This window comes from Hyla sarda, chromosome 2 (genome assembly GCF_029499605.1).
Source record: "Hyla sarda isolate aHylSar1 chromosome 2, aHylSar1.hap1, whole genome shotgun sequence".
In the NCBI taxonomy this organism is placed as follows: Eukaryota; Metazoa; Chordata; class Amphibia; order Anura; family Hylidae; genus Hyla; species Hyla sarda.
The window spans coordinates 26,999,415-27,015,528 of NC_079190.1; the positions used below are offsets into that span (position 1 = coordinate 26,999,415).

Sequence of the window (16,114 nt, forward strand, 5' to 3'; positions counted from 1 at the left end):
TAGGCAGCAGCAGCAGGGTCCCCCATAATAATAGGTCCCCCCCACAAGTAGGAAGCAGCAGGGTCCCCCATAGTAGACCCCTCCCAACAGTAGGCAGCAGCAGGGTCCCCATAGTAGGATCTTAATACACATCTCATCTGCTGCAAAACCTTAATAATAATTCACACTTCAGCTGCTACAGTACATCATAATACACACCTCAGCTACTGCAGAACGTCTTGACACATACCTAAGCTGCTTCCCAACATCATAATACACATCACAGCTGCTGCCAAACAGCATAATACACACCGCAACTGCTGCAGGACATCATTCACTCACAATACCCACTATTATAAATTAAAAAATATATATATTAGAAGTCTCCTCATTGTTCTATGACCCGTTCACGCATCCTTTGGTGACTACTGGTGTATAATAGGCATTATCAATATTATTTATCAAATGATTGGACTGTTATATTATATCATTATTATTTTCATTATGTTATTATTATTGTTGTTTTTGTCGTTATCATTATTATTATTTTATGCTTTTTCCTCCCATTATTCTTTTGCTCAGTTTGATGCTTTATATAACACATAAATATGCGGTTCTGATCCGACTGATATACAACTTTCAGCATCAGAATGGGAAATTGGATTTCGATTTAGACGCGTATAATTTAGTGCCCCCTCTATATTTATATATTCCGGGAGGTTTAGTGTTTATGTTATAGCTGTAACACTAATCTCCTAGTAAAGTCGGACTCCTCATTCCACCGTATTCCTCATGGAACAGGATTTACTGCACAGAGTAGAGAATTACTGGATCACAATAATACAAATAAGATACAAACACTGTAATTCTAAAAGTAACACCCCCCCCCCCCCCCCCCCATAATAGAAAACAGAAAATACAAGTCAGCATAAATAAGGATAAAAAGAAACATAAAAAACAAATTCTTAATGGGGGAGATTTATCAAAACCCGTGCAAAGGAAAAGTTGCCCAGTTGCCAATAGCAACCAATCAGGTCGCTTCTTTCGTTTTGCAGAGGCCTTGTTAAAAATGAAAGAAGCGAGCTGATTGGTTGCTATGGGCAACTGGGAATCTTTTCCTCTGGCCAGGTTTTGATAAATCTCCCCCAATATCTGCAAAGTAATGTTGCAATTAAATACAATGAACTCAGTTTTCAAAAAGTTATGAATAGCAAAGTGTTTGTCAGGGAGGGGAAACACCATGCCATTCAGGAGTTTGGAAAAGATGGGTGACAACCCCTGTGGGAACTGTAATGGTTCCCACTTTGGTTATCACTTTGCTTTCCCAGAAACAGATATAATCAAGAAATGATTAAATACAACCTTTAATGAAAGGACAAAAACAAAAACTTAAATATATTTACTGGTAAATTATTATATTAGTTTAAGGTAAGGTTAAAGGGTTACTCCAGCCCTAAGATGTCTGACCGCGGGGTCCCCGCCACTGGGGACCCCCGCAATCTTGCATTCGGCACCCAGCTCACAAACTGCCGGGTGCCAACCACGGAGCCGGAGTATCATGAAGTCACGACTCCGCCCCCGTGGGACGTCATGCCCAGCCCCTGATATGCAAGTCTATGGGAGGGGGCGTGACTGCCGTCACGCCCCCTCCCATAGACTTGCATAGCAGGGGCAGGCATGACGTCACACGGGGGCGGAGTTGTGACTTCATGATACTCCGGCCTCGTCAGACATCTTATTCCCTATCCTTTGGATAGGGGATAAGATGTCTTAGGGCCAGAGTACCCCTTTAACACTGTATTGATTGAAGAGAGAAGTCATGGAGATGTGTATTTTGTGCTGCTGTCTCGAATACCTATCTGGACTAAGAAAAATATCCATCTGGACATATAGATTCCATCTAGAACTGTCAATATCTATGTGAATGTATTATTACTTATCTGGACCTACTATTGCTTATCTGGGTCTATAAATACCTATCTAGAACTATCATTTCTTATCTGACTATATAAATACTTATCTGGACCTATGGTTACCTATCTTGACTTCTCAGTACCTATCTACAAATAAAGATCTTTCTGGACCTATCTGGACCGAGCAGTACTTAGATCTTTGAATTCCTTTATGGACCTATAAGTAATTATCTGGATAAATAGGTACCTAGCTGGACCTATAAGTAGTACCTGTTACCAGTATCACTGGGGTACTCTGGTGGAAAACATATATATATATATACATATATATATATATATATATATATATATATATATATATATATTTATTTATATATATATATATTTTTTTTTTTTCAAATCAACTGGTGCCAGAAAGTTAAACAGATTTGTAAATTACTTCTATAACAATTTTTAATACTTCCAGTACATATCAGCTGCTGTATACTCCACAGGAAGTTGTGTAGTTCTTTCCAGTCTGACCACCATGCTTTCTGCTGCCACCTCTGTCCATGTTGTGAACTGTCCAAAGTAGGAGAAAATCACCATAGCAAACCTCTCCTGCTCTGGACAGTTCATGAAATGGACAGAGGTGTCAGCAGAGAGCACTGTAACATAGGTAGAAAGGAGGAATAATGTCAGCATCTCACCAGGTCTTCTTTCTTGGATTTTATTCAAACAAACTCACAGATTCAATTCATGCAACGGGATGGACGGGTTTCGGGGGGGGGGGGGGGTACAGTAGGCGACAACGGGCCTTGTTTCGCATGAGTGTTGTGCTTCATTTGGCCTGTAATCAGACTGGAAAGAACTATACAACTTCCTCTGTAGCATACAGCAGCTGATAAGTACTGGAAGGATTAAGATTTTTTAATAGATGTAATTTACAAATCTTTATAACTTTCTGACACCAGTTGATTTGATTTTTTTTTTCCCACTGGAGTACCCCCTTAACAAATACTTGGACCTACCACTACTTATCTGGATCTAAAAATATCTATCTGAACCTATCAGTACAACTGAATGTATACATATCTATATGGACATATTATTTATCCATCTGGACCTCTCAGTACCTATCTAGAGCTATGGTTAAAGTAAAATAAAATGCAGCACTCCACAATTGGTGAAAAAGAAAAAAAGTAAATTTTTTTTACCCATACAGGAAAATATGTTTGCCCATATTGAAAGGGGTAGTCCAATGGTGCAAAACTTATCCCCTATCCTAAGGATAGGGGATAAGTTTGAGATCGCAGGGGGTCCGACCACTGGGGCCCCCTGCGATCGCTCTGTATGGGGGCCAGGCTCTCCGGCCAGATATCGGGTGTCGACCCCCGCACAAAGCGGCGGCTGACACGCCCCCTCAATACATCTCTATGGCAGAGTCGGAGATTGCCGAAGGCAGCGCTCCGGCTCTGCCATAGAGTTGTATTGAGGGGGCGTGTCGGCTGCTGTTTCGTGCGGGGGTCGACACGCCCCCTTCGCGCGGGCTGCCAGGGCCCCGTACAGGAGATCGCGGGGGGAGGGGGGCCCAGCGGTCGGACCCCCCGCGATCTGCAACTTATCCCCTATCCTTAGGATAGGGGATAAGTTGTTCACCACTTGTTCACTACTGGACTACTCCTTTAAGTGTGGGATTTTTCCAGCCTTTTCCCTGATTGCTGGCACCATTATATTTTGTTAAGTGTTGCTTCTTGTTTGGATTTTAAGATAAATGAGTAAATGTTGATGAATACCTATCTGGACACATTATTACCTATCTGGACACATTATTACCTATCTGGACACATTATTACCTATCTTGAGCTTGCATTACTAATCTGGATTTAGGAATATATATATATATATATATATATATATATATATATATATATATATATATATGAGTTTACATTCTTTTTAAATCCTACAGTCCTGTCAATGAACTCTCTGCTGATTCCAATGATAGAAGAAACGATGAAGAAGATGAAAATGATAGGACAGACCTGACCATGCAACATGTATTTCAGCCCAATTACCCTGAAGCCTGTAATAACAAAGAGAGGATCCCACCACATAAGGTATATATGTGAAATGATTGTATATGTAGTGATGATGGTCATATAGAGACATCATTGGGCCATATCAGCAATGCCTTCTCCCATGTAAGCTCTGATGTTACATCACAAGGCTCTGAATGCAGAGCCTGGTCCTTGCTCCCCTCCTGTCAGCACAGAATGAGAACAGTGATGTGAAAGGGAGGAGTTAATGTTACTGCTCATTAGATTTACGACTTATTAGATAAGGCAGCAGGATGCCATTCTCAGTCACAACATTTTCTGTCTGAACAGGCTTTACTGCTGCCTTATCTAATAAGTTATAAAGCAAATGAGCGGTAACATCAGCTCCTCCCCCCCCCCCTTCAAATTACTGGTTTTCAGGAGGGATGGAGGAGACTTGGTTTCCGAGCCTATGATGTGACATCACAGCTTACAAGGGAAACAGCACAGCTGATATAGAACAGTGGTCTTCAACCTGCGGACCTCCAGATGTTGCAAAACTACAACTCCCAGCATGCCCGGACAGCCATTGGCTGTCCGGGCATGCTGGGAGTTGTAGTTTTGCAACATCTGGAGGTCCGCAGGTTGAAGACCACTGATATAGAAGATGTTGGAACTATGGCTAATAATACTAACAACATTATATAGTAAACTCCTTTAATATTAAGTTATGTAGCAGCATTGGTTTTATTCCCTCGTAGAAATAACGTATTATGGGTATCTTAGATAGCTGTGTAGAAAGCAATGTCAGTTGCTTTCTATTCAGCTTTCCCATAGTCCTGACCGCCAGATCTGCCTAGTTTTGCAGCTACATGACAGCTCTGGGTCTGTCACTGCACAGGTCCCTTTACTATTCAGGAGTGAAGGATAGCTGTGTAAGAATCCTGTAAAACTTAACATGCCTGTGTTATTGGTTGTCACCCAGCTTTCCAGAAAGAGCAGAATTTAAAGGGGTTATCCAGGAAAAAACTTTTTTATTTATATATATATATATATATATATATATATATATATATATATATATATCAACTGGCTCCAGAAAGTTGAACAGATTTGTAAATTACTTCTATTAAAAAATATTAATCCTTTCAGTACTTATAAGCTTCTGAAGTTAAGGTTGTCCTCTCTGATGACACCTGTCTAGGGAAACACCCAGTTTAGAAGCAAATCCCCATAGCAAACCTCTTCTAAACTGGGCGTTTCCCGAGACAGGTGTCATCAGAGAGCACTTAGACAGAAAAGAAAAACCTTAACTTCAGAAGCTCATAAATACTGAAAGGATTAAGATTTTTTAGTAGAAGTAATTTACAAATCTGTTTAACTTTCTGCAGCCAGTTGATATATATAAAAAAGTTTTTTCCTGGAATACTCCTTTAAAGGGTACCTCTCATCAAAAATGTTTTGATATATTATAGTTTAATGTATACAGAATAACTTTCCAATTACATGTTAGTAAAAAATATGCTTCTTTCTATTTAATTTTCCACTTTGAAGAAATGACCACTAGGGGTCTCCCTACCAGCCCTAAACACTCAGAGCTGGCAGCTCGTAGTGTTTAGGACTCCAGCATGAGTCTGAAATGCTTGCTGCCAAGACTAGTAGGGAGACCCCTAGTGGTCATTTTTTCAAAGTGGAAAATTAAATAGAAAGAAGCATATTTTTTAATAACATGCAATTGTAAAGTTATTCTGCATACATTAATCTATAATATATCAAAAGTTTTTTTGATGAGAGGTACCCTTTAAGGGAAATACTTATTATTGTTACACACACCTGATCTTTGCACTGGGCCGGCCCTTTAAAGCCCATTAGGGTAACTGCAAGGCGATAACTCTAAAGTTCTGCATCACGTCAGACCCCATAAACCTTGGGTACAATGTCATTTATTCTTCCCGTCAATGGAAGTTTCTGTGCTCTTCAGTTCCAGCACATGTTCTTCACATTACACTAGCGCTGTCATTTGTCATACGTTCCACTTTTGTGCCCAAAAAAGCATTACCAGCCATGTGGGTGAAACTGAGAAGCAGCGTTTGTATAAAACCCATATATCATGACTTCATTGATGGAGGATGAGGGAGGGGGGGGGGGGTCTATTTATTTAGGGGTCGGCTGTTAATATAACATTGACTCCCATCAGTATTCATTATAACATAAATGCTGACGGCTGGAATCAAATTGCCAATTACCAGCCAGTCATTACGTGTGTGTCCCTTTAAGAATTAACCCCTTAAGGACCAAGCCTATTTTCACCTTAACCCCTATATTTACGTCCTTGGCTGGCTCCCACGGTATAACGCAGGGTCTCGCGGTGACCCCGTGTCATATCGGGTCGGTCCCGGCATCTAACTCATGCCAGGACCCGGGTTAATAGCGCGTGGCAGCGATCGTGATGCTGCGTGCTATTAACCCTTTAGATGCGGCGTTCAAAGTTGCTAAAACGAAAGTATAAGCTTCCCGGCTGCTCAGTGGGGCTGATCGGGACCACAGCAGTGAAAATGCGGTGTCCCGATCTGCTAGGACGCGGGTGGAGGTCCTCTTACCTTCCTCCGCCTTGTCTATTTGGTGATTGATTGCTCCAAGCCTGTGATGCAGGCTTGAGCAATCGACCGCCGATAACACTGATCAATGCAAAGCTACGGCTTTGCAGAGAACAGTGTAAAAGATCAGTGTGTGCAGTGTTATAGGTGCCTATGGGAGCTATAACATTGCAAAAAAAAAAAGTGAAAAAAAAAAAGTTAATAAAGGTCATTTAACCCCTTCCCTAATAAAAGTCCAAATCGCACCCCTTTTCTCATAAAAAAAAGAAATAAAAATAAACATATGTGGTATCGCCGCGTGCGTAAATGTCCGAACTGTAAAAATATATCATTAATTAAACCGCACGGTAAATGGCGTACGCGCAAAAAAATTCCAAAGTCCAAAATAACCCATTTTTGGTCACTTTTTATGTCTTGAAAAAATGAATAAAAAGTGATCAAATAGTCCGATCAATACAAAAATGGTACCGATAAAATCTTCATATCACGACACAAAAAATGAGTCCTCATACCGGCCCGTATGCGGAAAAATAAAAAAGTTATAGGGGTCAGAAGATGACAATTTTAAACGTATAAATTTTCCTGCATGTAGTTATGATTTTTTTCAGAAGTCCGACAAAATCCAACCTATATAAGTAGGGGATCATTTTAATCGTATGGACCTACAGAATAAAGAGAAGGTGTCATTTTTACCGAAAAATTACTGTGTAGAAACGGAAGCCCCCAAAATTACAAAATTGCGTTTTTTCTTCAATTTTGTCGCACAATGATTTCTTTTTCCATTTCGTTGTAGATTTTTGGGTAAAATGACTAATGTCACTGCAAAGCAGAATTGGTGTCGCAAAAAATAAGCAATCATACGGATTTTTAGGTGCAAAATTTAAAGGGTTATGATTTTTAAAAGGTGAGGAGGAAAAAACAAAAAAAAATATGCAACTTTCTATTATGCTCTGTGTTTCGATAGCTTACTGTTTTTAACATCTCTGCTTGCTGTCAATGAATTGGCACATCATGAGGCTGAACATCTGTACAAACCTAAGTTGAAGGTTTTCCATTTAAGGAATTTCCTGTGATCAGAAGTACAAATATATCAACATTTAAATTGGCTGTCCAGGTATGGTGGGATTTGTAGCTTTGGAACATCTGGAGGTCCACAATATGCACACCTCTGTTGTACGCCCCAGAATAAGTATAAGGCATGTTTGCCCACATTACTACCATAGGTCCTCTTAGGTGTGCCTGGTGTTGTCACTAGTTGTAAACCCCAAATAATCCCCCCTCCCCCCATCATTGAGACAGGGTTGACATTGTGCTTGGACTGTAAGTCATCAGTTTACATTGGGATACCAGCAGGATGCACAAGCTTGGTTGAATAGGTGTTTGAGTCATGTATAAAAAAAAAGTATATCATTGGGAACAGACCTATCTTTTTTACCCGAGTGTGTTTGCAACGTAGAATCCAAACATAATGTCCAAGAAAGAGTTTTTCTGTCTTCGTCAGGGAGAACAAGGCTGAACAAGGGTTACTCTGCAAAGCACTAGTCTTTTCAGTGTCCTACATTCTGAGTTAGTGCTGGGTGACTGTCCCATCATTGAAAGTTTTCCTGCATACATCCCCAAAGGTATTATGTCACAAACCAGAGTCATGTGAGCTAAGAATGTCTACATATTGCACCACTGTAAGCCAACCTGTGATGACCCGCAGCAGTAGTTTCAGTAGATTAAACAGAGAAGAGGTGACTTCATAGCCCCACCCCCTCATGATGTCACACCCGCCCCCTCAATGCAAGTCACAAGCTCCCTGTGCCACCTCCAGCATTCGGAACAGTTTGTTCCAAACGCTGAGCAGTGGAGTACCCCTTTAACTATTTACATTTACAACTGTCTAAATTTAACTTCTTAAGGACTCAGGGCGTACCTGTACGCCCTACGCCCGGTCCCAGTGTTTAAAACGGGGTAACACCGTGACCCCGCATCACACGGGGTCAGTCCCGGCTGCTATTCATAGCCGGGACCCTGTGCTAACAGCGCGCGGCATCAATCGTTGTGCCGCGCGCTATTAACCCTTCAGACGTGGCGATCAAAGTTGACCGCCGCGTCTGGAAGTGAAAGTAAACGCTTTCCGGCAGCTCAGTCGGGCTGATGGGGACATTGCGATAAAATCCTGATGTCCCGATCAGCTAGGACGCGAGCGGACGTCCCCTTACCTGTCTCTGCCGCGTCCGATCTGGGTTTGATTGCTCCAAGCCTGAGCTACAGGCTTGAGCAATCGAGCCCCTATCTCACTGATTCGTGCAAAGCTATGGCTCTGCAGGGATCAGCATAGGAGATCAGTGTGTGTGGTGTTATAGGTCCCTACGGGAGCTATAGCACTGCAAAAAAAAGTGAAAAAAAAAAGTTAACAAAGGTCATTTAACCCCTTCCCTAATAGAAGTTTGAATCACCCCCCCCCCTTTTCCCATAAAAAAAACAAAAACTGTGTAAATAAAAATAAACATATGTGGTAATGCCACGTGCGTAAATGTCCGAACTATAAAAATATATTGTTAATTAAATCGCACGGTCAATGGCGTACACGCAAAAAAATTCCAAAGTCCAAAATAACGTATTTTTGGTCACTTTTTATATCATGAAAAAATGAATAAAAAGCGATCAAAAAGTCCGATCAATACAAAAATGGTACCGATAAAAACTTCAGAACACGACACAAAAAATTAGTCCTCATACTGGCCCGTATGCAGAAAAATAAAAAAGTTCTAGGGGTTAGAAGATGAGAATTTTTCACATATAAATTTTCCTGCATGTAGTTATGATTTTTTTCCGAAGTACGACAAAATCCAACCTATATAAGTAGGGGATCATTTTAATCGTATGGACCTACAGAATAAAGAGAAGGTGTCATTTTTACCGAAAAATTACTGTGTAGAAACGGAAGCCCCCAAAATGATATATTTTCTTCAATTTTGTCGCACAATTAATTTTTTTTCCGTTTCGCCGTAGATTTTTGGGTAAAATGACTAATGTCACAGCAAAGTAGAATTGGTGGCGCAAAAAATAAGCCCTCATTTGGAATTTTATGTGCAAAATTGAAAGCGTTATGATTTTTAGAAGGTGATGAGGAAAAAATGAAAATGCAAAAACAGAAAAATGCTGAGTCCTTAAGGGGCTAAATTCATGTAATGAAAGACAGCACCTCAGAATCCTAAATCCAGTAAATCTCCTGTAAATGCATCACTTAAAGGGACAGTGACCAAATATCCAGTCATCAGGCTAAAAAAGCTGTAACTTTTAAGCTGTGCTAACAATTTGAGCTGTGTTTGGGCAGTACATCACCAGCGCACATTATGTGGCCTACAGTCTGGGAGACTGCCACGTCATAAGAAGTTTCCCTGCATACTTCTCTACAGCTATTGTATTGCACACCAGAGTTGTATGAATAAAGAAAGTCTACAGATTGCACCACAGTAAGCCGACCTGTGAAGATCCTCATCACTAGTGTTAGTAGATTGGCCTTCTGTATTCATTATTACATTTCCATGTACTAGTCAGCACCTCAGAGAATCCTGAATTCAGTAAATTTTCCGTAAAAGCATAATTTCAAGGGACAGTGACCAAATATCATTTCATCTGAAGTAAGCATTTAAGCTGTACTAAAGTACAGTGGTCCCTCAAGTTACAATATTCATTGGTTCCAGGATGACCATTGTATGTTGAAACCATTGTATGTTGAGACCATAACTATGGAAAGCTGGTAATTGGTTCTGAAGCCACCAAAATGTCATCCAAAAATAGGAAACAATTAGGATTAAAGAAAAATAAGTAGATAACTAATACAGATAAAGCAAATCCTTAGATATAAAAGTAATAAAGATCTGCTGGGAGCTGTAATCACTGTCTATGTAGAGGACAGGAGCTTCTTCAGGGTCCTGTACAGTACACAGTGTCCTAAAAAAGTAACATGGAGCCGCCCTCACTTGGTGTCCAAAGGAACAGCTAACACTGGTACAGGTAAAGAGTACAGAACATGTAATACCTCCCTGTACTGTAGGGGGCGCTACCAGACATCAGTCAGTGCATGCACTTCAGTAATACAGGTGTTTTACCTGTGAATGCCCATTCTGATTGGTCAGTTCTTCCAGCCATTGACACGTTTCACAGATCTGGACTGTCTGTACATTGTATGTTGAGTCTGATTTCAAGTTACAATGCTCCAGAAAAGACCATTGTATGTTGAAATTATTGTATGTTGAGGCCATTGTAAGTTGATCACTGTAATTGTATTATATTGGGTTTACAATAGAAGTTTTTTCACAGACTCCGAGTATATAGAGGTCTCATTCCTGCACTTTGACACTATGCGAACGACTCATTTGGTTAAAGGTAACATGGGAATACCACCCTGCCACCTGACATAACAATTAAAGGACTACTACTCCAAACCTGCCTGCAGCATAATCATCCTGTGGCCTCCACACCTTTTTATGGAGGCCATTTGGCCCATTGTGGCAACCTCATCACCCCCCTACTGCAACACCATTGATATATATAGGGTTTCTCAACCAGGGTATCTCCAGCTGTTCACAGCCTTCGACTAGATATGAGATAGATAGATAGATATGAGATAGATAGATAGATAGATAGATATGAGATATATAGATATGAGAGATAGATAGATATGGATAGATAGGAGATAGATAGATATGAGATAGATAGATAGATAGATAGATAGATATGAGATAGATAGATAGATAGATAGATAGATATGAGATAGATAGATATGGATAGATATGAGATAGATAGATACTAGATAGATAGATATGCCTGGCTGTCCGGACATGCTGGTAGTTATAGTTCTGCACCAGTTGGAGGCGCCCTGGTTGGGAAACACTGGCTTATGGCTTCACTTTTCTCATTTCCTTTGAATTACACATCACATGTATCAGCGCAGCATAAAACAAGCAGACAGTCAATCCACCATCATTTCCAGAGGAGATATAACTCTCAGCAGCCGCTGTGTTTCCCCCTCAGATGTTATGAAGAGAAATATGAACATAACAAAACGAATGGAGCGGAAAAAAGAGAGTTTTGCATGAATCTATCACAGCCCATAATTCTCCCCGCTTTGGTATTAATAGGGAAAAAAGTTTTTCTTGCGCAAAAATAACTTCTTTTTTAAATTTACCCAGTAAAACAGATCAACACTGCTATATAGTAATTTCTATTCCATCTGTAAGTATAAGGAAATATGTATTATATTCCTACTGCGGCTACAGTATACATCAGTTATATACAGCAGTAATTCCCAACCAGGGTGCCTCCAGTTGTTGCAAAACTACAACTCCCAGCATGCCCGGACAGCATTAAGATACTGCAAATCCCAGCATGCCATGACTACTATTTTTTTTTATACCTAAGGCATTGGTTTCCAAACTGGGTGTCTAAACATATTGGTGGGTTGGCGCAGTCCCCAGGTGCGTTGTGGGACCGTCCAGTTCTGCAATAGTGGCTGGTCATTGTTATTAAGTGGGCAAAGCCCCGTTGCTGAGCTTGGTCAGGCAGCCGGCGGCATGGCCGCTTTAATTTGGTGATCTTTGATGGCTACCAGGACTGACGAGTGATGCCTCTGATGTTGTACCAAAGAGCCGCACAGAAGGAAGTAACTTGTCATATCTGCCGAGATGCCAACCTCCACCTGGGCCTGGCGCAGCGCACCAAGAGCCACAGGCCAGGTAAGAATGCAATGGCATAGAGGAGGATTAAGGGGGGTAATGATGTGGCACAGGGGTGGTCAAGAGGGGAGAACAAAATGGCACAGGAGGGGTAAAGGGGGGGGGTGATGATGTGGCACAGGGGGGGTTAAGAGGGGGGATAATTTGGAACAATGGGAGGCAAGAGGGGGAATGAATGAAATGGCACAAGGGGGGGATAAAATGGCACAGGGGTGATGAAGGGGGCAGGAAATGGCACAGGGGGTAATAAGGGGGGGGGGATAAAATTGCAGGGGGGTGATGAACGGGGGGATGTAATGGCATGGGGCTGAAGAAGGAAATGGCATGGGGCTGAAGAAGGGTTTCAGCCACATTTGCTGATACTGGATACTGGTAGCACGTCATGCGCAACGTGATATTTTCAATTGGCAGTGTGGCAAAGGGTTTCTTACCAAACCATGTATGTCTAAGGCCCCGTTCACACTACGGAATTATCGCGGCTGTATTCCGTGAGCGGAGATTCCGCTTGGCGGCCGCCGCCGAGGAGTACTTCGGCGCTAGGGCCGCGGGACACTGAGCCGTTACCATTGACGGCTAGGCAGTGCTCGCGGAATCCGCGCAAAGAATGAACATGTTCTTTCTTTGCGCGGAACACTTTCAGCGGCGGAAATGTCTGCCGCTGAAATTCCACGGTGTGAACGGGTCTCGCGGAGACTCGTTCACACTAATGTTAAAGTTCACACCGGGGAATGGCGCCCGTGGAATTCCGCCCGGAAATTCCGCGGCAATTCCGTAGTGTGAACGGGACCTTAAAAGGGTGTCACCAACATGAAAAGTTTGGAAAGCTGACCTAAAGTATGGACTAACAGGCACTAATACCCGACACCCCTTGGAGGGGGGGTGGGGGGGTAATCTTTTTTAGGACTAGGGATGTCAGTATTGCATAATAGATAGGCACAAGAAAGAGTTTAGTCTAACCAAGTCAGCATTCGGGTGGTGAGTTTCTGCACTAAGCCTAGGGTTGCATGGGCTTTCTGTCCAGGTGCGTAGTCCATTCTTAAGGGGCTTAAAAGTATAAGAAGTCTTCAGAATTTATATTAAAGGGGTACTCCGCTGCTAGGCATCTTATTCTCTATCCAAAGGAATGGAGGATAAGATGCCAGATTACGGGGGACCGCGCAGCACCCGCCGTTCTGAATGAACACCGGTTTCTGGCGGCAGTGATTGTAACGTCACGGCCACGCCCCCCTTGTGACCTTCCACCACTCCCCCTCCATGCATGTCTATGGAAGGGGGCGTGACGTCAGGCACGCCCCCTCCCATAAACATGCGTGGAGGGGACGTGGCGTAAAGTCACAAGAAGGCGTGGCCATGACGTCACGATCACAGACGCCCGCACTCAGTGTTCTGAACATAATGTTCAGAACGCTGAGGGAGCGGAGTACCCCTTTAAGTATGCCAATCAATAAAACAGACAACTGTTGAGGGTTTAGTTAACAAAGGATATGCCAGTGAGCGTTCAAAAACCTTGTTGCATCCAGGACCTGAAGAGCTTCCAGCAAGGCCTGGTCAAGTAGAGTGGGGATCTTGAGGCTACAAAAATGGAAAAACCTACAAAATTGACAATCCATTGTGCAAAAAGCTTTATTAAACATCAAAAAATACAAAAAGGTATACCGAAATTCCAACAAGGATCCACCCCTTAAAGGGGAACTCCAGTGGAAACAAGTAGAAAAGAAATGTTTTCAAATCAACTGATTCCTGAAAGTTAAACAGATTTGTAAATCTCTTCTATTTAAAAATCTTAATCCTTCTGGTACTTATGAGCTGCTGTATACTACGGATATGCTTCAGAGAAATTTGTGAAGTTCTTTCCAGTCTGACCACAGTGCTCTCTGCTGACACCTCTGTCCATGTCAGGAACTGTCCAGAGGAGGAAAGGTTTTCTATGTGGATATAATTCTAATCTGGACAGTTCCTGACAAGGACAGAGAGCACTGTTGTCAGACAGAAAATAAGTTTACAAATGTCTGTTTTATACAGCAGCAGATAAGTACTGGAAGGATTAAGATTTTTTTAATAGAAGTAATTTACAAGTTTGTTTAACTTTTAGGCACCAATTGTTTTGAAAACATTTGTTTTCTACCTGTTTCCACCGGAGTTTCCCTTTAACCTCTTAAGGACCCAGGGCGTATGGATACGCCCTCACACCCTGGGTCTTAAGGACCCAGGGCGTATCCATACGCCCTGGCGTTTTCCGGTCTCTGCCGCGCGCCGGGCAGAGATCGGAACTGGATGCCTGCTGAAATCCTTCAGCAGGCATCCAGGGCAAACGCCGAGGGGGGCCATGTAGGGCATCACCCTTGCGATCTGCGGCAATACCGGGCTGATCAGGTCTCGGGGACGCAACCGCCCGGTAAATTCGCATGATCCCGGCTAGCACAGACATCCAGGACCTTGCTGGAGTATAGGAGCGAGGTGGCAAGCCTGCCACCTCCTCCTATACCCTGCGATCTGTCGGTTAGTTAACCGACCAATCGCAGGAGGGGGGGGGGGGGGGCGGTTACTTCCTCCCGCCCTGCCCGGCCCCTGAAAGTCCGGAGAGGACGGGAGGAAGACCAGAGGACGCGGCGGGGGACGGGGGAGTGCTGGGGACCGGCCCCGATACTTACCTCGTCCCTGAAGACCCGGATCCTGGCGGCGGCGACAGGTGAGTAGATCTTCAGCCGCGGTCGGGCCCTTTACAGCAATGCACGTCGCCGTAAAGCGATATGCATTGCTGTAATGGGACCCTGTAAACTACAACTCCCAGCATGCCCAGACAGCCCTTGGCGTCTGGGCATGCTGGGAGTTGCAGTTTTGCAACATCTGGAGGTCCACAGTTTGGAGACCACTGTGCCCTTCCAGATGTTGCAAAACTGCACATCCTCAGCATGCCCTTACTGTCCAGGCATGCTGGGAGTTGTAGTGCTGTAACATCTGGCCCTTCAGATGTTGCAGAACTACAACTCCCAGCATGCCTGGACAGTTTTGGCATACTGGGAGTTGTAGTTTTGCAACATCTGGAAGGGCACAGATTGGGAACCACTGTATTAGTGGTCTGCAAACTGTAGTCCTCCAGATGTTGCAAAACTACAACTCCAAGCATGCTGGGAGTTGTAGTTCGGCAACATCTGGCTCTAAAGATGTTGCCAACTACTACTCCCAGCATGCTTGAGAATGTTTGGGAGTTGTGGTTTTGCAACAACTGGAGGCACACTGGTTGGGAAACATTGTCTGTTTCCTAACTCAGTGTTTCCCAACCCGTGTGCCTCCAGCTGTTGCAAAACTATAACTACCAGCATGCACTGATAGACTGTGCATGCTGGGAGTTGTAGTTTTGCAACAGCTGGAGGTCCCCCCTGTGAATGTACAGGGTACATTCACATGGGCAGGGGCTTACAGTGAGTATCAGGCTGCAAGTTTGCGATGCAGCTCAAGCTCGCAGCGGGAAAATCGCTGTAACCCCCCCTGCCCATGTGACTGTACCCTAAAAACACTACACTACACTAACACAAAATAAAATAAAAAGTAAAAAACACTACATATACACATACCCCTACACAGCCCCCCTCCCCTCCCCAATAAAAATGAAAAACGTCTGGTACGCCACTGTTTCCAAAATGGAGCCTCCAGCTGTTGCAAAACAACAACTCCCAGTATTGCTGGACAGCCGTTGACTGTCCAAGCATGCTGGGAGTTTTGCAACAGCTGGAGGCACCCTGTTTGGGAATCACTGGCGTAGAATACCCCTATGTCCACCCCTATGCAAATCCCTAATTTAGGCCTCAAATGCGCATGGCGCTCTCACTTTGGAGCCCTGTCGTATTTCAAGGCAACAGTTTAGGGTTACATATGGG

At 43.1% G+C, this 16,114-nt stretch overlaps 1 protein-coding gene across 5 annotated transcripts in view; it reads left to right on the plus strand.

Annotated features, from left to right (window-relative positions):
• Positions 1-288: 288 nt before the first annotated feature.
• LOC130358323 (cyclic nucleotide-binding domain-containing protein 2-like) overlaps positions 289-16,114 on the plus strand; it is a 290,442-nt gene continuing 274,616 nt past the window's right edge. Inside the window, exons 1-2 of one of the 5 annotated variants that reach the window (XM_056561431.1) lie at positions 289-400; positions 3,844-3,991. In XM_056561431.1, the coding sequence (XP_056417406.1) occupies positions 378-400; positions 3,844-3,991 (171 nt within the window). In that variant the 5' untranslated portion in view covers positions 289-377. Of the gene's footprint in view, positions 401-1,058; positions 1,139-3,843; positions 3,992-16,114 lie in introns of those variants that run through there. The other 4 variants (XM_056561432.1, XM_056561430.1, XM_056561428.1 and 1 more) reach the window with 4 other exon arrangements.